This window comes from Propithecus coquereli, unplaced genomic scaffold (genome assembly GCF_000956105.1).
Source record: "Propithecus coquereli isolate 6110/MARCELLA unplaced genomic scaffold, Pcoq_1.0 Scaffold301, whole genome shotgun sequence".
NCBI lineage: Eukaryota > Metazoa > Chordata > Mammalia > Primates > Indriidae > Propithecus > Propithecus coquereli.
Genome location: NW_012148631.1, coordinates 2564424 through 2588358, shown reverse-complemented (window position 1 = coordinate 2588358; position 23935 = coordinate 2564424). Strand labels below are relative to the sequence as shown.

Here is a 23935-nt window from a genome sequence, read left to right as displayed (position 1 = left end):
TGGCTGATTTCACCCAATTTTCTATTTATACTTTCTATCAAACAGGCATAGCCTTCAACGAGCATTCTATTCTACTACGAAGAGGCTTCACAACTTTGGCTTGAGATATGGCCCAATTAAGATTAGTTTAGAAAGGTAGAAGAGGGTGCACTAGTCCATTAGAAGGTCAAGGAGCATTTCTCACACAGGCTGACTAACAAAGGCTTACTTGTTAATCTTACTTGTAATCTTGGGTGGGAGCAGGTGGGAAAGGCTGAACTAAGCCTGACCATGAATCTGGGTATGTTACCCAATTAATTACTGCAACCATGTTGGGCACATATTGGCTTGTGTGTAATCAGGCAGAGATGTTTAAAAAAAAGTCTGATAATGACACAGGTCAGTGGAGGAGCCTGGAAATTTGAATTTCCAACAAGCAACTCAGGTGTTTCTGATGGGCATCAAAGTCTGAAGATTACCGACATAAATCATAGAAACTAGATGGTAGAGCAGAAAAGGGACCTAGAGATCACTTAGTTTAATCCAGTCATTTTAAAAGTGAGGAAATTAAAGCCTGGAGAAATACGGGTGATTAGTGAGAGACATAGCTGAGACTATATGCCAGGTTGCTCGACCTGCAGTTCAGCACTCTGTCCACCACACCAGAATTTTAATGGATAGGAAGGCCAAACAGCAGGGGAAGTAGAAAGAGTAGAATAAAAGGAAGTGGAAAATCCTGCAGCCAATGCTGTATTTTCTGCTCCATGAAACACAGACTGTTTTTTAATTATGAGTATAGTTGTAAGCAATTAGTTGAAATTGCTAATTATATTTTCTCTGTATGTAGAATCTGAAGCACTCTGGATGACCAATTTGTCAGAAGGTGGTAGCTGCACATTTCTAAACTGCACATTTAATTATATAAATACTGACAGTATAGCTGTCCAAATTCTGTAAGTTAGAACAAGTAGGCTGCCTTAAAACATAAAATGTTCTGGTGCTATTCTAACTCCCTGGGCTTTATTATAATAATTCCAGGCCTGTGGTGGTGTTACTTCACATTTCACACAAAGACTCCCATGATGCATGATTGCTTACTAGCAAGTCACTGTGGGACACTGACAGCAGCATTTTGACAAAGGCCTGGAGTACATTGTCAAAATGGTTGTCCCCATACAATTTGAAGACGCCAAAGCTGACATAATTTCCACACAAGGCAGATTTGAGAGCTGAATAGCAGATGGAGATGCCCTTGAGTTTCATTGGATAAATCTGATCTTTTGAGAGGCTCCCGAGGGACAGGATCTGATTACCTGTTTTAGGGTAAAAGCAGAAAGAGAAAGTGACATAAGTAGATGTCATTTAAAACAGTTATGGGGCACACTAACATTTTCACTTTACTGTTAATATATTCATTTCCCCCAGCATTGTTCCAAGAATGGCACCATCCATTGTAATGAAAACTATAAATATATAAGGCAGCTTACCTGGAAGTACAAATGACCCAAGGAAAAAATCAATCAAGGACACTGGAAAAGCTCTATATTTTTATCTGCATGGTGATTACACGGATGTATACATAGGTATGTAAAAATTTATTGAGTTGTCCTCTTAAGATTAGTTCACTTTATTTTATGTATTATCCTTTCAATTAAAAGTTTTTAAAGAGCAGGCTAAAACTAAGCCAAGAGAAAAAGATAACCTAACTAAGATGTAAATTACTCTAAATTCTGGATGAATTTGTAACCTTTTTACATGAACTTGATCTTGAGTTACTTCACATTTAGGAGCCTCATAGGTTTGGTATATGAATTAAGTGAAATAAGATACATAAAATTCTTGGTACAGTACACAATAAATATTACTTCCTTGGATCCTTCTTTAGAAGATCCCAAGAGATGATTGTTTTAAAACTGTACTTAAATTCTGTGCTGACCATCAAAAGAAAAAGAAATATTTGTATAATCACCTTAAAATTTTCTGTAGTAGTTAGTATTTACAATCAACACTTTCTGTTTCTGAAATGTGTGCTAGTAAGGCATGTTACTAGGTAATACCTGAGAATGTTTTAAAAAATATAAAGCAATGCATGTTTCTTAGCTCTTCTTTTTCCTGTTCAAGTGAGCACTGCTTCTAAAACTGAAACTAAATTCAATTTGCAAAATCTAAAGGTATATTGTAGTGGTTTATACTGTGTGAACTTGGCTAAACAAGAATTAAGTTTCCTAGAACCCTGTACGGTTGTGAGGCAGAATTGGCCAAAAGAGAAATTAGTGTGAGATTTAGATGGTGGAAGAGAAGTAGCTGCCGTGACTTTCCGAAGGTGGTTGTAGTTAGAAGCGGTGAGAAGATGATGTAGAAATGCTGCTGGGTTCTGGTTTGTCCTTATTCTGTCTTCTTCAGAAATGAGGTCTGTTGCCAGGGCTAGAGTGCAGTGGTGTCATCATAGCTCACTGCAACTTTGAACTCCTGGGCTCAAACCATCCTCCTACCTCACCCTCCCCAGTACCTAGTTGCTGGGACAACAGGTGCATGCTGCTATGCCTGGCTGATTTTTAATTTTTTTTGTAGAGAGGAGGTCTCCCTATGTTGCCCAGGCTGGTCTCAAACTCCTGGGCTCAAGTGATCCTCCCACCTCAGCCTCCCAACGTGCTGGGATTATAGGCGTGAGCCACTGCTCCCACCCTTCATTGTTCTTTTTCCCTGTGTGAAGCCTGACTGGTATGTATGTTATGGTAACCGCATATGTATTAGGGGTTAAAAAAGACAGATACTACTAGCAGAACATGAAATACAGGACCAGCCCAGGGTGAAAGTTTCCTTTTTTTGATCTGTTCCATGTATATGGGATATTTCCATATACATATTTTCCTCTATGCAGCCTTAGAAGCTCATGTGGCTTTGCTTATAATCTGTACATCTGAATGACAAAATCATTCTCTGGAAGGCTGAAGCCTATCCTGGAATTTACTCAATACCAAATTCTGTACCCTCTTTCATAATGTCATCCCAACTTGCCTCAGAGGAATAAAATAGTTCCATAAAAATTCAATTCAATATGACAGCATTTATTTAACAGCTACTATGTGTGAGGTGCTGGGATCAACAAATGAATAAAATAAAATCTCTACTCTGAGGCACTTCAGTCTGGCTGGGAAAATCTATCTGTCAATAAATAATTCCATACAATGTGACAAATGCTAACAGAGAGGTATGTCAAGATGTTATGGGAATAGAAGAGACTAACTCTGCTTGGGCAGAAGGGCAGTGGGGAAAGGCTTCACAGAACAGGTTATGTTTAAGGATCAATTGCAGTTTCCCATATGGACTTGGAGGGAGAGGAGTGTATTCTGGGTAGATTAAGTACAAAGGCATGGAAGTCTAAGAAAGCAGAGAACTGCAGGAGAGGACAGTTCTCAATCACCGTTTTTCTACCTTTGCCTCGAATTCAATGTAAACCAAGGTAGACATTTTCCTATCTTCCCTTTCCCAAGAAAGAATAGCACTGTGTTGATGTGATGGAAAGAGCTAGGGTAATTTTGGAAGGCAGAAGGTGGTTCACACATTTTGTGTTTGTTGGGGAAGCCAGGGTCAAAGGCAGCAAACTTTTAGGGCCTTTTTATGCTGATGTCCTTATGGGGAAAGTAAAGATCCTATATTCTGCAGCAAAAGATGAAATAGGCAGACCAAAAGCTGTCTGATGGAAACAAAATTTGTAAAGGAATAGATAATCTCTCATCAAGAAGCATTAATTATTTAGAATCACAACTTTTATCTCTATGTTAAAGTTGCAATGTGGCATACATGTCTTGCCTTTTGGACTATGTCAAATACAGCTATATTAATGATGTATTAATATTATGACCTTGCAAGAGTAGAATAATTACTGCTTTTGAAATAGGAAATTGTATCTCATTTTGTTTGTTCAAGTGCCTCAGCATTACATGGTCACTATAAAAATCTATGGAACAGAAGGCTTCAAGTCATCATTTATTCACTCCAATATAGCTTTATTCAATATGTATTATTCAACAATACTTACTGAAATTGGAGGCCTTGCCCTTAAAAAGCTTAAAATATAGGAGTTAGACTCACATTAGTATAAACAGAAGTGACAGGACTAAGGTTTCCTTTTGATGTTCCTCTCTCTATGTATGATAACCTTCCTTGTCTTCCCGGCTTCATCCCACACCTAGAAAGTCCCAACTTGTTCCTTCTCAGCATTTCTTTCCTAAGAGGCAGATCTATATTGCACTGATAGACAGCTAAGAAATGATGTCATCATCAGCTTGGCAGCCACTGAAGCCAGTAACAGCTGCCACTTTGGTACTATTGTAGCAGCATAAAAGAAAAGGATACTTTCCTTAATGAAATAAAATAGACTTTCAAAGGCTAGAACCAAAAGGAAAATCTCTAATTGTTTCCCATTGACCACATCTGCCAAAACTGGGGAAGGGGAAAAGACGTACTGTTACATCCTTAACACTAGACCTGAGTAAGATGGATGCTGAGGCTATGCTGGGGTTCAGGAGGAAAGAATGCACTAAACTGAATGATTAACCAGGCCAAAGGCAATAATGGGGGAATGGAGGTATGAGTACCATGTAACTACCATTCTTACTCTGGTACATGTGGTAGTAGTAGTATAAGAAATCTCATTAAATAACAAGGGAAAACAACTGGGAAATAAGCACAGAGGACTCCTGATCTATATAGTTTGGCTTATTAGAAATATTTTTCTCATTATTAGCTTATATGAACTGCTGAGAGCTTCCTCCTTCTTTACCTCTACTTTATGGAGAGGACTTTTTTGTTGTTATTAGCATTTAACACTCAGAAGTATCTTTCTAGACAACTGTCAAGATCTAGGTTTAGAGAGGGATCTATCTATCTATCAAATATCTACCTACCTACCTAAAGACGCAAAATCTCCTCTTCTGTTCATCTGAGATCAACTTTCAGGTCTATCAAATTTTTTTTTTTTTCCTCCTGAGACCCTTCCTTTTCCCGGAGTAACTGACTCCAGGGTGTCCTCCTCTTCTGAAGAGACTCCCTATACCAAGGAGGAACGGCAGCCTTCCTTTGCAGGCCTCAGCTGGAGAACTACATACCAAGGTAATATTCTAAGAAATGACAAACATATAGTGCATAAGGTAGTGATTAACAGTGTGGGATTTTGAGTCATACTGATGTGGTTTGAATCCTAGATCTTTCCTTACTACCTGGGTATCTGAGCAGATTATTAACCTCTGTAAGTCACAGTTTCCTCATCTTTAAAATGAGGATAGTAATACCTATAGCTCACAAGGCTCTTATGTAGGAGAAGGCATATGTAAAGTGCTTACCATAGTATAATAACTGGCACAGTGCTCAATAAATGTAAACTATGACAATACACAATACTGGGGGGCTCATTTTTTTCCTCTAGTCTAATAGCCCATAAGTTTACATTTGGAGGAGCTATAACCTGTAAAGGAGGAGGTGAAGCTGGGTGTGTGTGGTATAAAATAATGTCACATCCCTCCAATCACTTTCATTTACAGAATTCAAAGTAAGGTCAGTATTGTATCTTTTGACTGCTCCTCTCTGTTCCTTCAACAGAGAATTAGCTGAAGGGGGTTGCAGTTTTGCTGTTTGCCCCACATCCCACCAGTTCCATATACCTCAAAAGAATACTTAGAAAAGCAGTGTAAGAGATAAGCCATATTATAGTAGTATCTTCTACCAGGAGGAACTAACAGTATGAACAAGGTTATTTCTTGGCTTATAAAGCAATCCATTACATTGATTTACCTTTTCTTTTTCCCTTTTAATCTCTAAAAATTTAAAGTGAATTTGATATTTAGCTGACAGCTATATAGGTTGAATGTCTTCATTCATCATCAGAACAGTTATGGGACAAGAACTGCAAGCTTGCTAACATTCCTTTACTTCAGGTCACTCAACCCATTCTTGTCTCTCTGCAAACTAGCCAAACCCTGTGGACAAATGATTTGGGACAGAACTGAAGCTGTGAAGACTGGAGGGAATATATTTCCCTTTCAGATAGAAAAAGATTAAAACAATGCAGTGTTGATAAGGATGTGGGGATAAGGATGTGGGAAGTTAAACAAATGGTTGAGAATATAAAATTAGTAGAATCATTCTAGAAGGCAATTTGGTAGTATTTCTTAAAAATATAAAAAATGTTTAAGTTCATGTCTGGAAATATATTCCAATACTAAACTTTCACTACCATTTCTACCTTTCTACTAGCATCTACACTCACATAAGCTGTCTTCTGTAAAAGCTATCCTGCAACATGTCCAACTAGCTCCCATTACCTCTTACATGCTTAAGGACAAAGCACCAACAATTTTCCCTCTTCTCTCCTATGCAATTTTTTTTTGCTATCAGGTCATTCGCATTAGACTATATGTCAATGCTACTATCCCTTCCATTCAAAAACACACATACACATACACACTAAACCTTCTCTTGGCCTCATTTCCTCTGCTAGATATTGTTCAGTTTTGTAGTAGAATTCAATTCACTCTCTTCATTTCTTCTCCTCTCATTCTCTTTTATGCCCACTCCACTGAAAGTGCTCTTTTCAGGGTTACTAATGACCTTCTTGGTGCTAATGTAATGATTGACTCTCAGTCTTCACCTTATTTGATTCATTGGCAGCTTTTGACATATGGGAGAGACCACTTCAACTTCCAAGACACATTCTCCTGATTTTTTCTTACTTCAGTGTTTGCTGCTTCTCACTTTCCTTTGTTGGTTCCTCCTCTTCTCCCTTACCTCCTAATGTTGGAGTATTCCAGAACTCAAACCTAAGTCTTTTTCTAAGTTTATCCTCATGCCCCACCCCTTGTGATCTTAACTAGTTTTGCAGTTTTAAATAGCTTCTAAGAGTCAATGGTTCCTATATTTATTTCTCTAGCCTAGACCTATTTTCCTAAATCCAGATTCATATATCCAAATTCATATTCAATATTTCCATTTGGATGTCTAATCAACATCTCAGCTCAACATGACCAAAATGGAACTTTTGATCCCTCCACACCCATTCCATTGTACCATAGTTTAACCACACACCTATTGAAGAACATCGGTTTAGGCAATGGAGAAAAAAACTGCTATAAACATCCATATGCATGTTTTGGTGTGAACGTGAGTTTTCAACTCCTTGGGTAAATACCAAGGAGCACAACTGCTGGAGTGTACAGTAAGAGTATGTTTAGTTTTGTAAGAAACTGCTAAACTGTCTCTTCAAGTGGCTGTACCTTCTGCATTCCCACCAGCAATGAATGAGAGTTCTTGTTGCTCTACTCTTTGGCACTTAGATACCTCTTATCTTAGCCTCCTTTCTTTTTTTTCATAGCACTTCTAACTACTAGATAATTTCTTTTCCAGTTTGCTCACTGATGTATCCAAAGAGCCTGGAATAGTACCTGCTGTTCTCAGTACACATTTCCTGAATGAATAAAACGCACAAAGTTGAATGTACAAAATTATTGACTGAAGCTCTGTATGATGATGAAAAAGTAGCAGTTCTGCAAAAGGTGATTAATTAAATAAATTATAATATGAGCATAAAATGGAATACTCTGCAGCTATTTAAAAAAAAAGGCAGGTTTATACATACTGACATGCAGCAATAGCCATAATATGTTAATAAGTACAAACCAGCAGATTATAGAATACTTAGTATATCATATGATTTTTGGAAAAATATGTGTATATGTACACATAAGTATAGAAGGACACACACACTAAACTGTTAATAATGGTTATCTTTGGGTGATGAGATAAAGGAGGATTTTCTTTCTACTTCCTATAGCCTATAATGCTGGATTCTTCACCCTATGGGTGTGTTATTTTATAATCAGAAAAAAGCAAAAAAAAAAAAGACATTTCTATTTTAGAAGAAAAAAGATAGGAAAGAAAAAGAAAAGTACAGAAAAACATGATAGAAAAACACAGGGCAATACAGTCTTTTTGTACATGAAAGCTGTATGGTTATAGTGGTTCCATGCTGCTAGGATGACACATCTTCCCCAAATTTATGAGATAAGTCAGAGTCATAGAAGACAGAATTTCAGTACTGATGTAATTCAGTTTCTGAACTTTCAGAGTAATGTTGTCCAATAATTTAATTAAAAATTTAAGTATGCTTTATTTCCTTTTTTGAATAAAAGATTTTACATGGGTTATTTTATATTAATAGATATCAAAATATTTTTAAAAACATTAACTCACAACCTCAATATATCAAACTATTTCAGTCTTTCTGTGTTTTCTTTCAATTATCACCATGTACATATAGATGTTTTATATTGTCGAAAGCATAGATAAAATTTGAACTATACTTTCACATGGTATTTATATATTTCCCATAAACTAGGTAATCTTAAAACATAATTTTTTTAAAAAAACAGAATTTGTATATATTTACTAACATTCACCCTTCATATTCTTTTCAGAGGCATACAAAACATTTATCATAGTAGAATATGTGTTGCTATATAAAATGAGTTTCAAGATGGAAATCACACAGAGAATATCTTTAACTAAAATGAGATTAAATTAGAAATTTGTTGCAATAAAATACCTAGAAACATTGAAAATATTTATAAAGTAAGCAGCACATTTTAAAACAACCCATGAGTTAAGAAGAAATCACAAATGAAAATTATAAAATATTTTGAACTTAATGAGAAGGAAAGAAATAACATATCAAAGTTGGAGAATATAGTGGAAACAGTACATAAATTTATCTTTGAGTACCTATTTTACAAAAAAGAAATGTTTATATCCAGTGATCTAAACTTCTACTTTGAACTAAAAAAAAAGCAAATTAAAACCACAGAAGTTAGAATAAAGGAAACAATACCAATGATGATAATGATGATAAAACAAATAAGAAGAAGGTAAAGACAAGGAGAAGAAGGAGGAGCAAGAGGAGAAGAAAATGATCAATGAAATAGAAAATGGAAAATCAATAGATAAAATCAACAAAACTGATTTTTATTCTTTGAAAAGATGAATAAATTTGATAAAAATCTTAGACTGTTCAGTAAATAAAAGTCAAATTAAAAATTATCAATATTAAGAACAAATTAGGGAACATTCCTGGAGATCCAACCAACATTAAAATGATTAAAAAGGATAATTTGAAAAACATGAAGCTAACAAATTCACCAATTTAGGTAAAATGAAACAGTTTCTTGGTAAACACACTTTACCAAAGGTGATATAAGAAGAAATAGAAATTGCAATCTACCTAAGTCAAATTTATTAAAAAAAAAAACACCCCTTTCTAAAAACAAAACTCCAATCCTAGATAGCTTTACCAGTGAATTCTGTCAAACATGTAAGAAGGACTCATACCAATTATACCCACTCTTTCTTTCTTTTTTTTTTTAAGAGATGAGGTCCTGCTCTGTGGCCCAGGCTAGAGTGTAATGGCATCATAACTCACTGCAGCCTTGAACTCTCGGGCTCAAGTGGTCCTCCTTTCTCAGTCTCCTGAGTAGGACTACAGGCTGATGCCACCACGCCTGGATTTTTTTTTTTTTTTTACCTTTTGTAGAGATGGGGTCTTGCTTTGTTGCCCAGTCTGGCCTCCCAAAGCACTGGGATTACAGATATGAGCCACCATGCTGGGCTTCCTACCCACTTTTTCATAAAATAAACGGTGAGAAAATCCTGATTCGTTCTATGAATCTAGTATCATTCTGATATCAAAATCTGACAAAGATATTAATATCAAATTGTTAAAATTTTAAATGACTGCAAGTTATTCCATTGAACTGATATATCTTTCTTAAGCATTTTGCTTTTGAAGCATTTTGTTTTCCAATTTTTCACAATTATGAATAATGTAACATCAAAGGTCTTTAGCTGTAATTACTAACTTTAGATTATTTCCTTAGAAGAGAAATAGAAATACGAGTTTACAAAGGTTATGGATGTATTTATAAATCTTGCTTTTCCATGGAGCCATACCAAGTAACTGAAAGAAAATGGAGAAAAACGAAGTGATTCCCAGTATTTAAAGCTTATAGTTCATTTTGTAATCATTTTATATATTTTTTCTTATTACTTGAAAGCAATTTTAACTAAACACATAATTGTCAGCTAGTAGCTGCCAACAAAACCTACTTCCTTCTAGTCTCTCAGTCAGACACAACCACTTCTTGAATAATCTCATGTACAAATAATAGAATTGGCTTGTGTGTGTGCACGTCTGTTGTAGAGCGGCCTCCAGCAGTCTCTTCGGCAAATGGGCTCAAGGGCCTAGTGCTCATGTCCCTGCCACCTGTGATCATGCACGAAGGCTCTCAGGAGTCACTGTCGAAGTTCCTACCAGCCAGCAAGCAAAAGCACTGTGGCCATACCCTCCAGCAGCCACCCACAACTACTACCAGCGTTGTCTGGGATCCATGTTTAGCAAGAGCTCCTGTGGAAGTGCTGAGTACCCTGGGGAAGCCACCAGCACCCCCTGGGTCACTGGTGGGTGAGCTTCCTTTTTGGGAAGTCTACTCTCCCTTTCATGGACACAGTGTTGGAGTCCCCAGAGTACTCAGAATCCCCTCAGGCCTCCAGCAGCATGCATAACCACCTGTGGCCAGGTTTTGGAAGCCACCAGGAAGCAGCACTGGGACCCCATCTTGACCTGAGCGGCCACCAGCAGCCCCAAGCTTCCAGAGGTGCTAGGCTATCAGAACCCTGTCTCTCCCTGCTTCATGGCCTCACTGCATAGACTAGGCAGGCTGCAGCAAGCAGAGAAGCAGTTTGGCGCATTTATATCAACATAGCAAACACCAAAAATGAAGTAGAGAGAGCCCCAGGTTTTACTGCCCAAGCACATGTGAGCTTTCCTGACACCTCGTAACTATTCCCCTTGCACCAAGGGGCAAATAAACTCCATGCAACCAGTTAAAAAAATAAAAATAAAAATAATAGAATTAGGTGTTGGGCAAGTCTTGTCCCAGACTGAGTATCAACAAAAAGAAAACTATTAATTGAAGATGGCAAGTATCATACATAAATTCTTAGAGTAGTATTTGGTACAAAAGAGTAAATGTGATTCTATAAATTCCCAAGAACTGGTACACTTTTCTTTGTGTCATAATAGAAATTTTGTAAAATCCTATCATCATGTAGGAGCAAATCATGTTGAGATAGGGAAGGGAGAGTAGACATAAATTATTTCTAACACTGTATGTGAATTTAAATGACTAATTCTGTCCCTTTATCTTCTAGCTTTGCATCAGACAATTCACCTACCACACTGCTGTCAAAGTGTTTTTTTTTCCTTTGTTTTTGTTTTTGAGACAGAATCTCACTCTGTCACTCTGGGTAGAGTGCATTGATGTCATCATTGCTCACTTGCAACCTCAGACTTCTACCTTCAAGCGATCCTCTTGCCTCAGCCTCCCAAGTAGCTGGTACTCCCAAGTACCAGCTACTTGGGAGGCGAGCGCTACCACATTCGGATAATTTTTCTATTTTTTGTAGAGAAGGGGTCTCGCTCTTGCTCAGGCTGGTCTCAAACTCCTGAGCTCGAGCAGTCCTCCCGCCTCAGCCTCCCAGAGTGCTAGGATTACAGGTGTGAGCCACTGTGCATGGCCCAAAGTGGTTTTTTAAAAACATAAATATGATCATACTACTTTGTTTAAAGTCATTAAGTCTTAAGGAACATACATTCTTAAGGATAAAGTTGTAATTCCTTACTTAGACCCTGAAGTTACTTCATAACTGGTCCCCTCCTTTCTAACTTTATTGCCTAAAACTCCCTAATATTAGCTTTAGTATCCAGCAATTTGAAATCCCTGCAATTTCGTAATAGACCATGCTGTCTTATATTTATGTGCTTTGTATTTTTTTTTTCTTTTTTCTTTTTTATTTCAGCATATTATGGGGGTACAGATGTTTAGGTTACGTGTGTTGCCCTTGGTCCCCCCCCCAAGTCCGTGTTTCAAATATGTCCATCCTTCGGGTAGTGCGCATTGCACTCCTTGTGTATACAAATACCCGTCCCCTCCTCCCTCCTCCCCCTCCTTCCGCCGCCCTCCCCCTTCCCCAGCATCCAATAGATGTTGTTCTGTAAAAGCTATTCTCTGCTTTAAATGTCTTTGTCAAACTTCTGGGCCCTATTCTCATCCCCTCGAGAAATACTGCTTCTCTGATCCCTCAGTTTTAGTTAAAAATCTCTTCTGGGCTCTCGGAGAGTTCTAAATACATCTCAAGCATAACACAGCGCACAATGCATCATAATTCTTATCAGAATTCCCTGCTGAACTCAAGTTCCTTAAGGGAAGAATAAGTAAGATTCTTTTTCTGTGCCTTTTAACTTTCACAGCATTGGAAACATAGTAAATGCTCAATAAATGTTTGCTGTATGAATGAAGGAATCCACTGAACTCAAAGCACTTGTTCAGCTATCACCCACAAGGCCTTGCTTTTGTAAGCCACCTGATTCTGCTCTGGGGATCCTTAAGGTGTTCAATCCATTGCTTCCACAAGACTTTGTGAGCTTTACTCTTCGTACTTTGTCATGATATGTCCCCAACCAAGTTGCTGATAAGATCGAAGGCCATATCCATGGTTGTTGGATGATCTGTTCTTAAGAACTCTTATTTCTTGGTGACATTTTATCAAGCCTCAAGTTATTGCAAAACCAATCAATTCTTCAACTATGTGCTTGTAATCATTTTAACATCAGTGTAGGCACACCTCAGAGATACTGCAAGTTCAGTTCCAGACCACTACAATGAAGTGAATATTCCAAAAAATGCAAATTTTTGTTTCCCAGTGCATATAAAAAGTTATGTTTACACTATACTGTAGTCCATTAAGTGTGCAATAGCATTACGTCTAAAAAATGTACTTTAATTAAAAATACCTTAATTAAAAAATACTTTATTGTCGAAAATGCTATGGATCATCTGAGCCTTTCAGCAAGTCACAATGTTTTTGCTGGTGCAGGGTCTGGCCTCGATGTTGATGGCTGCTGACAGATCGGGGTGGTGGTTGCCAAAGGTTGGGTTGGCTGTGGCGATTTCTTAAAATAAGGCAACAATGAAGTTTGCTGCAAAGATTGACTTTTCCTTTCACTAAATATTTCTCTATAGTATGCCATGCTGTTTGAGAGCATTTCACTTGTAGCAGAAAATCTTCCAAAACTGGAGTCAATCTTCCCTGCTGCCGCTTTATCAACTAAGTTTATGGAATATTCAACATCCTTTGTTGTCATTTCAACAGTTTTCACAGCATCTTCACCATGAGTAGATGCCACCTCAAGAAACCACTTTTCTTCGCTCATGCGTAAGAAGCAATCCTCACCATTTAAGTTTTATCATGAGATTGCAGCAATGCACTCACATCTTCGGGCTGTACCTTCTAATTCTTGGTCTCTTGCTGCTTCTACTCCATTTGCAGTTACTTCTTCCACTTGAGTCTTGAACCCCTCAAAGTCATCCATGAGGGTTGGAATCAACTTCTTGTAAACTTTTGTTAATGCTGACTTTTTGACCTCTTTCCACAAATCATGAATGTTCTTAATGACATCTAGAATGGTGAATCCTTTCCAGGTTTCCATTTACTTTGCCTAGAACCATCAAAGCAATCACTATTTACGGCCGCTATAGTCTTACAAAATGTACCTCTTTGATAATAAGACTTGAAAGTTGAAAGTACTCCTTGACCAGTGGGCTGAAGAATGGATGTTGTATTAGTAGGAATGAAAACAACATTCATCTCTTTATGCATCTCCCTCAGAGCTCTTGAGTGACCAGGTGCACTGTCAATGAGCAGTAACCTTTTGAAAGGAACCTTTTTGTCTGAGCAGGTCTCAACAGTGGGCTTGAAATAGTCAGTACATCATGCTGTAAACAGATGTATTGTCATCCAGACTTTGTTATTCCAATATAGAGCACAAGCAGAGTCATTTAGCATAATTCTTAAGGGCCCCCAGATTTTCGGACTGGTAAATGAGCACTGGTTTCCACTTAAAGTCACCAGCTGCATTCAGCCCTAACAAGAGAGTCAGCCTATCCTTTGAAGCCAGGCCTTGACTTCTCCTCTCTGGCTATGAAAGTCCTAGATGGCCTCTTCTTCCGATAGAAGGCTATTTTGTCTGCATTGAAAATCTCTTGTTTAGTGTAGCCACTGTCATCAATTATCTTAGCTAGATCTTTTGGATAACTTGCTGCAACTTGTCCATCGTCACTTGCTGCTTCACCTTGCACTTTTATGTTACGGAGATGGCTTCTTTCCTTAAACCTCATGACCCAAGCTCTGCTAGTTTCCGACTTTTCTTCTGCAGCTTCCTCATCTCTCTTAGTCTTCACAGAATTGAAGAGAGTTAGGACCTTAGTCTGGATTAGGCTTTGGCTTAAGGGAATGTTGTGAGTGGTTTAGTCTTCTATCCACACCACCAAAACTTTCTCCATATTAGCAATAAAACCATTTTGCTTTCTTATCATTCATGTGTTTGCTGGAGTAGCGCTTTAGTTTCCTTCAGGAACTTTTTTTTTGCATTCACAACTTGCCTAACTGGCACAAGGAGGAGGTCTGGCTGTCATCCTGTCTCAGCTTTTACCATGCCTTTCTCACCAAACTTAATCACTTCTAGCTTTTGATCTAAAGTGAGAGATGTAAGACTCTTCACCTGAAGACTTAGAAGCCATTGTAGGGTTATCAACTGGCCTAATTTCAGTATTACTGTGTCTCAGGGAACAGGGAGGGAAGCCTCAGGAGAAGGAGAGATACAGGGGAAAGACTGGTCCACGGAGCAGTGAGAGCATATGCAAGTTATGTTTGCCATCCTGTAAGGGTATGGTTTGTGGTGCCCCAAAGCAATTACAATAGTAACATTCAAGAACACTGATCATAGATCATCATAACAGATATAATAATAATGAAAAAGTCTGAAATATTGGGAGAATTATCAACATATGATAAAGAGACATGAAGTGAGCATATGCTATTGGATGAATGGTGCGTACAGAATTGAACGATGCAGGGTTGCCACAAACCTTCAATTTGTAAAAAACAGTATCTGTGAAACACAATAAAACGAGGTATACCTGTATACAGTCACAATCCTCCATTCTTATATTTCTAATAGTATATGCCAGCAATTTTCAAGTTCTTTAAAAAAAAGTCTTAGCAATGACATTTTTTATAAAGAAATCTATTGCTAACTATATAGCTGGGAGGACCTGGTCAAAGTAGAAGCATCCTTGCCCCTCCCACCCCCATTCTAGAGGGCCTCTGTGGCACTTTCGCAGGCCTTCAGGGCTCTGCAAAACCCAATGTGAAAACCACTAGTCTGTTATCTAGGTCACAATGAGTAACAGTGGCTGGTAGGCACTTTCCCAATTCAATTTATGCATATTAAGTTATACCTTAAACACACATGGAGTATACACTACTTCAAAGAACCCTGATGTAAATTCTTACATACACTGAATAATCATAGCTTGATCTATCAATTTTTATTTTAAATAATTTTTTTCTTGGTGTGCTCTTGGCTGAAGAATGACCAGATACACCAAAAGCAAGACAAGAGGGAAATGAAGTTTACTGAGGAGCAAGATAGGTTTACACAGCAAGAGCAAGATACATTCACCACAGATGACGAACAGATGCCCACTGTTGTAACAAAAGGGCCTATCCATTTTTAAAGTTTAGGTTTTTATGCATTGAGCTTTCTTAAATCAGGTACCTAAGGAAGGAATAAAAGCAGTTCCATTTTGGTCAGTCTTATGAAAACAATCATTATTTCTCCCTTCTGTGCACTCTTCAACCAACAGATGTCACTAAAGATAGCAGGACCCAGCGGCAAATGAAAGGAAAGATTAGACAAACGGAAATTGAGCATAAAAAACATCCACTTCTTAAAACTGAGAAGTAGGTTTCTAAAGTAATAACATTTATTACACTGCATGCAACATTTTAACCAAAAATTTAAGAAAGAAATTTCTTTTATTAAGTTGCTCAGGCTGAATGGATCATAGCACTAAGTTTTGAAATACATGTTCTTGAAGCAATTTAAAACTCATTAGAAATAATAGGCTTGGGCTAGTAGAAAATGTGGTAAAATTTAATCCTTATCCAAGTGTTACCTGGGCTATACAAACAGGAAATTGTTTTGTGCTACTGTGGCTAACCTCAATGCTGACCCTGAGCTGTAACAGCAAGAGCAGCTGAGAGCTGAAGCAAAATTAAAAACTTACATCAAAGTATATCATGACAGAATGTAGATAAATAAAACAGCACATAAAAAGTATTATTTTTCTGCCAGTCTCATAGAGCAGCGAGGTGGAAGTATTCCACGCAATGTATAACAAATCAGGTGCATTTGGAAATGAGTCCTTTCCTGTCTGCACTGCCCTCGTCATTGACTACCCAAAAACTGCCCATGAAAGGTGAGCAGAGAAAAAAATCCAGTGAGAATGGAAACAGAAGGGATCATGGAATATTCTGGCATCTTTCCTCCATGGGTTTCCCCTTCCTTCACCTGGGCTTACCAAAGAAATAAACAATGCTGGCTCTTTTGTGTCCTCTTTGTCACTCTTTCCCTCATCTTCCATACTCCTGATGGCAACCACATGATCTCCCTCAATGATCATATAAGAATTTCCAGAGGTAAGAGCATGGGTAATAAAACATTACAGAAGGTAAAGATACATAAATCAGATTGGCCAATAGGGGGCCAGCATGGGAGTCAGTGGAGGGTGAGAGACATTTTTCTATTATTCTATGTAAAATGCATGTGTCAAAGTCACTGGTGACACAGTTGAAGCACATTTTTCCACTGAACCTTTCATTTCCAATAAGTTTTGGGATATGAATCTCCATACTTTAAAGAACAGTGCTTCATCATAATATCCATGGTACAATCTTCCTGTGGCAACTCCCAAGAGGCAGTAAAAAATATGGAAAGACTATTATCTGAAGTCATACTGACTTTGAATAAAATTTCAGTTCAACTACTTGCTAGCCATGTCATATATGGCAAATTTTGTAACTTCTATGAGCTTCAATTTTTTTCACAACAGGAATCATAGTAGCTAACTGGTCAAAGGGCTTTCCACATATTACCTAATTGAATCTTCACAATCATGTTATGAGGTAGGTATTATTAATATTTTCTCTTTTTAACAAGAAACTGAAGCAAGAGAGGCTAAACAACTTAACCAAGGTCATATAACTAGTGAGTGGCAAGCAGTAATACCTATCTTGAGGATTCAACAGGGTAATATACGATAAATGGTCTACTACAGGACCATAAGAGACGATTAAAAAAATGGAAGCTGCTCATTCTATTAGTCTAAATTGACGAACAGAGCCTTACTCTAATCTCTTAGTCTTTCTTGAGGGTAAGAAAACTCCTTACTGGCTTTTCTTCTCAAGAATGCTTTGAAGGTTTTGTCTTTTTTTGCCTTCCACCTCTCTTCTCCTCTCCGTTCCTTTCCTTTCTCTTCCTCCTCCTCCAATGTAATCCTCACATAGTTGTTTTCCTCTACTTTTGATGCTATGCCTTTGTCTGTCAGACAACCTGAGAAGGGACTGAAGAGATTTTTGAAGCCCATAGGTTTGGTATTTTTCTATGAGATTCCTTTTAGTGTCACTTGCCAGACATACATTTTGTCCTAGAGAGCCAGTGATACTGGAAGAGAAGTTCACTTCTCTTACCACTGCAATAATGAGTAAGCCCCAAAGGAAAAAATATATTTAATGAAAGAAATGATCCAGAAAAAGGGGTAGGAATGATATAATTGTTACTGGTAACAGCAATCTAATATTTGTATAGTTAAAGCTCTATTGATTACTAAGAGATTCTTATATATGTACTGTTAATTTTCTTTAAAAAAGTGAGAAAATAAAAACTCAGCACTGGCTATAGGCAGAGGAAGCAGCACTGTGTGGTCTAAGCATGGGGCACTGCTGAACAAAACTAAGATGTGGGTCAGCGAACCCCTGCCCAAGGAAGGCTGGCTTGGTGAGTGCAAGAGAAAGGCTTTAGATCAAGGAGAGGCACATTCAGTGAGTACCTATTCCATATTACCCCTTGTGTCAGACCCTTTACCCAGAGTAGCTCAATTAACCCCCTTAATCCTAACTAGGCAGGTAGGCAGTAGGTATTTATTATTCCTAATTTTGTACATGAGAAAACTAGGCACAAAGAGGTATAGTATTTTAGCTGTAGGTCATGGAGTTGATAAACACTGGTACTAGGATTAGTATTTAGATCTTTTTTTGTTTTTTGTCCCCCCCACTCCCACAAATGAGTTGGTTGAATTCCAGGTGATATAGAATTTAGGGTAGAAAAAAGACCAAAGAGCAGATTCTGGGCCGGTTGTACTTTAATTCATAGCTAAGGTAAGAATGGATGAGTGAAAAGATCTAAAGAGATGATGAGCCACTGCATGATTTTTTTATAAAAGTTTACTCTTAAATGTACAATAGGCTCCAAGACAACAACCCAGCTATAGGTGGTAAAAGATATTTACATAGGAGTGGAAACAGGGGTCACCATCCCCTCAGGCACAAAGAACAGTTTACTTTTTTCCAGATTTCTTAATTCCACCTGTGGCCAGGGGGGCCCTTCCCTGTGGCCTTCTATTTTTAGCTCCTCGAGTTTCTTCTGCTCCTCTTTTTGTTTCTGCTTGAATGCCTTATCACATCCATCTCCTTGGCCTGCTTCTTAGGCTGTTTCAGGGGCATCCTCTTGCCACCTTCGAGCCACCCCTTCCCCAGCCCCCTGCCTAGTACTCAGATCTTTTAATTTCCTTAAATTGTGCTTTTTCTAATATATCATTCTGTATTTAGAAAACGTACAGACATATCTTACTTAGTATGGTAAGACTTTGACAGGAATTAAATATCCACTGAAGGTATGGCAAACTGTATTTAGAATATTTTAAAAAGGGTCCATTTTTACTTCTAGGAGGCAAAGCATTTTTATATGATTTGATTGTGTCTGTTTTCAAACAGTTGCAAACGTTGTGGTAATGCAGTTATTGGTAAAGATGAAAATAAGAGTGTACAAGTTTACTGTCTTATATAGGTGTTTTCTGTAGTTTCCATACATTAATTAGCTTAAATTCTACGAATCGAACGTGCAATTAAAACTAAGCATTTTTAAGTGGAGGCCTACAATGTATATACATCAGATAGTGCTTTGAACTGAATGTTTTTTTTTTTTTTTTTTTTTTTTGAGACAGAGTCTCACTGTGTTGCCCGGGCTAAAGTGCCGTGGCGTCAGCCTAGCTCACAGCAACCTCAAACTCCTGGGCTCAAGCAATCCTTCTGCCTCAGCCTCCCGAGTAGCTGGGACTACAAGCATGCGCCACCATGCCCGGCTAATTTTTAGTTGTCTGATTAATTTCTTTCTATTTTTAGTAGAGACGGGGTCTTGCTCTTGCTCAGGCTGGTTTCGAACTCCTGAGCTCAAACAATCCGCCCGCCTCGGCCTCCCAGAGTGCTAGGATTACAGGCGTGAGCCACCGCGCCCGGCCTGAACTGAATATGTTTTGAACTGAAGTAAAAATAATTCAAAACACGAATTTTGTCCTTTTTTTAAAAATAGACTTTTACTTTTCAAAAGCTAATATACTTTTAATGGTTGTTCCTACACACACACATACACACACACACACACACAGTTAAAGTAAAGAGGCTTTACAAAATTTTGTAAAATCTATTTCTAGGTACTTAAACTTAAAAAGGAATACGAGAATCACAGGCAATTTTTGATACCAAATGTATTTATAGTTTGCTGTTGATTTGGGAAAGGACAGACAAAAAAGAAGACAACAAAAGAGGACACAGGGAAACATCTCTCAGGAGGAAGTACATTGCACAGAGCCTAGCTCTGCTGAGATTCAGTCGATGTGTGCCAAATTAGATTACAGAGCATTCTTATCCATCCTATCCCCTTTCTCTGTCTACATAAAGGCCTCAGAGAGTAGAGATTTCCATTGACAAAGCTGTCAGAATTGGCAAATATTAGGGTTTATGATAGTTGTAAGGTACAAACTACTAACCAAATTCTAAAATTCTTGGGCTGTAATTGAATAGGACAATCTTTACTACAGAACTCTGCTTTTAGGGGTACAGTGCCCAAAAGTTCCCTGTAATAAAATATTCACTGCTCTTTTCAAATTCTGTGACATATAGGTCTAAGCAATCCTTGACCCAAGACAGCAAACTCCTTGATGTAACTTTGAGCAATTCTGAATATGCTGTAACTTTTCAATATTCTATCTAGTGTATTCCCTTTACCTACTGACACTGCAATTTTATTCAAAAGAAATTCATCAAGTTGGTCAGGCATGATTTGTAGTCAAAGGCATGCTGTTTATGCTTCTCTTGATGCCAATGTGATAGTTACCTGGCTTTCTGCACTTTTATTATCCACTTCACAAATTCACACAGATATGAAAGTTCAAAAGAACAAAATAACTAACATCTTTCTTTCCTCTAAAGAGATAAAACTATATTGCACAGACAAATATGGAAAAGAATACTCACCATAAGTGCAAACCATTTTACTAGCTTCTCTGAAGAGAAGAATTCCATTAGGAGACGACACATCAAAATTCAAACGCTGGGATCTAAGAAATATAGCAAAAAATTAGACTGTATGTGCAAATAAAGAAATTAAATATAGGTTTAAAATATCCAACATTTTCATTTATTACAAGTAGCAGCAGTACAATTATCTCTTAAGGTGTCATTCTATTCAACAACTATTGATAAAATATATATGCTAATTTTCTCATTATAAAGATATCAGGACAATTAAGAAGACTCATTTTCATTTATTTGCTGATTCGAAGAGTTCATTTTTTTATCTGTTAAAACAATATCCTGACATCATATATCACAGATTTCTTGCCCTTTCTCGTTTTATGCAAAGTGGTTTGTAGATAATAATAATAAACTCCAGGTGTTTATGTGTAAGTTCATATAAATACTTGGACAGAGATATGTATTTACATTTGATATCTCCTACAGTGTCTGATACACATTTTTAAGATAAATTCTAAAGTGATAGATAGGAAATCCAGGTAGCTTTAACACTGCATATATTAATATATGAATCACATAATGAATCACTTGATTCATATTTCAAACACATTAAATTACATTAGTTTCCACTGTATACAGCTTAGGTAAAAAGAAACAAATTTCAGAAGTTCTTTGAGAACAATTCTACTTCCCTGGTTCCAGCTGGGAAAACAGTATGAACAGGATAAAAGACTGACATGCCATCCCAACATATTATTTGCCTTTTAAACATCACTTTGGCTTTCAAGAAATAATGGTATATTTTTAAAAGGATTAGCAAAAAAATAACAAAAAGCAAAGACACTGTTAAAGTTCTGTTTGCCAAGAATAGAATGAATTTTTGCTTTTCCATGCTTTTTCAAAATGCTCTAGTATTAAGTATAATTATAACCTACTATTAATAAAAATGTTATGAACATTTGTTGGCACAAAAGTCCTAATTAAAGAAAAGAAATGCATACACATAATTCACATTAGATTCTATAAAAATATAGAAAAGATAACATATTTTCTCAGGTAACAGATTTTCACTAGGTAGTTCTTAAGACAATTGTGCTAATAAGAATTATCTGCCTATGGCAGACATAAAATCCTTTACAGTGCAATGAGTTTTTTCCTTTAGTATTAAATGTTATATCAATAATATATAATATCAGTTATCTGGTTGAAAAAATTAGCATTTAATTAAAAAGCAAACTAAATTTCTAATATAAAATATAAAGCCACCCTTCTTTAAATATTTAAGGCACCGATGAGAACTATTTTTTAAAAACTAACAGCTTTCAAAATAATACTCACATTTCTTTTTTGCCAAGTCTTTTTCCACCTCTTGTTTTAGAGTAAAAATTCTAAATTATTGCTGTGAAAAACTCAGTACCAGAGATAAAATTAAAGCTGCAACCCATACTCCTTTTCCCTATCTAGATATCCTCCCTCTAAACATGCAGTTTACAAAGAAGAATTGATGAAACAGGATGGCTAAGTGACAGGTAATCTGGTGCTAAGCCACAGACGCAATGACATATTTTAAAGAGGTAAACACAATTAGCTTATTGCAGGGTTTTTTTCTTTTAGCTATATCTTTATTAATATTTATATGCAGAGTATTTGAATCTCTGCTGGTCTATGCAAATTATAAGGTCAACTAGGCAATTTCTGAAAAGTGTTGTAGTTGTTATTTCAGTGAAAATTTTCAGTATATAAATCATCCAAATACATGCATCCTGGCATAGAGGAGGAAGCATAACTTGGAAGGGAAAGCAGGGACAATCCTGAGAGCTCCTGAGGCAGACAACTATGCGCCCTTGAATTCCTCTGGGACTGTTTCCTTCTCCATCAAATGAAACATCTCAACTCAGAGACCTCTAAACTTTTTTTCTGCTTTAAAATTCTATAGATCGCAGCTAAGCTGTGAAATAGTTAAAATAGCTGCCCTTCCTCCATTTTGTGCCTTTGAATATTTTAAATAATGGTGGCTGTAGTCTACCAATTTATTTTCAACTTCCCATAGTTCCCATATAAAACTAAGTATACTTCTTTCTCCCAAAAAGTCTCAATCTTATGTCTCTAATTTTAATGTTTTCACTGATCACCTTAAGTTTTGGTTCCTGGGCTCTTGTTAAGTTTTGCAAATACACACACAGGAAGGAAAGTCTGACTTTTGAAATCTTCTGCCCATAATAGATTGTTAATTCACTCCCTGTCATATTGCTTACCTGTTTTGCATCAGTTCTGCCATAAGTTTCAAGATGGGAGTTGTACAAGCTGGCTCTCCATACCACCGTTCAATAGCCCTCTGAAGAATGGGAAGGTATGTCGGGTACCTTTTATAAAGTCTGTTAAAGAATTTAAGGATCAAAAGAAATATTGTTCCTAAAAATTAGTGCCACTTAAAAAGAATTAAGGGAATTCAGATTTGTCCTATGTCTATTCTATACAATAGGAATTTTATAAATTTCTCTCCCTAACCTGCATAGCCATACTTACATTTTTTTGGTCTGTAAGCTATTTGCTCTTATTTGTAACACATCCCATATATTATATTGCTTTATTCTTGGCATACTGTATAAACAAAAGATACACTTTTAAAGTATCATATAAGTAACACATTTAAAGAATTATGCTTAATGTTGTAGGAGAAGAAAGTAAATTTAGTTAATGAGGATAACAACATATTTGAGCTATTATTATCAGAGTTTCGTGGGTACCATACTACTTAGAAAAAATATTTTTATTATGAAAATTCAGACATACATAACAAGTAGAAGGAAATACTAATAATAAACCCCATATATCTATTTCCCAGTTTCAACATTACATTCTTTTTTTTTTTTCTTTTAAGTTGTTAACTTGCTCTGTTTGGTCCCACTGTAGTGTCAAGGAACATCTGGGATGTTAGCTTGAAGAAAATGTTTAGGTAACTATTAATCCACTCAAGGTCAGTGTGGCTAAAAGACAGTCCAATATACACACAAAGAGAAATTCTCAAACATGCTCATTAATACTAAGAAGTGTATGCTTCTGATAAGTCTATGCCAAAGACTTGGAAAACTCTAAGCTCCACTGGCCTTTTAACTCACACCTGATTTCCTCCTTGCTAAACAGAAACATAAATATAGGAGTAAGGCCCCCAAATTCTGAGTCACTGCCTTCATTTCCCTTTCCTTTTCTTTTCCCAATCCTCAAGTGTCTCTCTTGATGTTTTCCAATGGACTTGTGTTTTTGTTTCAGATAGAAATGCTGAACTGAATCACTTAATGGTGTTCCTTTTCTGTGTAGTATGGGTAGAACCCTCCATAATGAGAAGGAAAGGTCACCACAATTTTCTTCTCTGCTCTTAGAATAAATTTCAAACTCCTTAGTATGCTATACAAGGCCT

General features: G+C 36.9%; 1 protein-coding gene across 1 annotated transcript in view; it reads right to left on the bottom strand.

Moving 5' to 3' along the window:
* The window catches only part of RANBP17 (RAN binding protein 17), a 404920-nt gene that overhangs the window by 42755 nt on the left and 338230 nt on the right, over positions 1-23935 (bottom strand). The window contains exons 19-21 of the mRNA XM_012649689.1: positions 22773-22880; positions 20518-20600; positions 1078-1292 (exon numbers count right to left, since the gene is read on the bottom strand). Coding sequence (XP_012505143.1) covers positions 1078-1292; positions 20518-20600; positions 22773-22880 — 406 coding nt within the window. The remainder of the gene's footprint in view (positions 1-1077; positions 1293-20517; positions 20601-22772; positions 22881-23935) is intronic.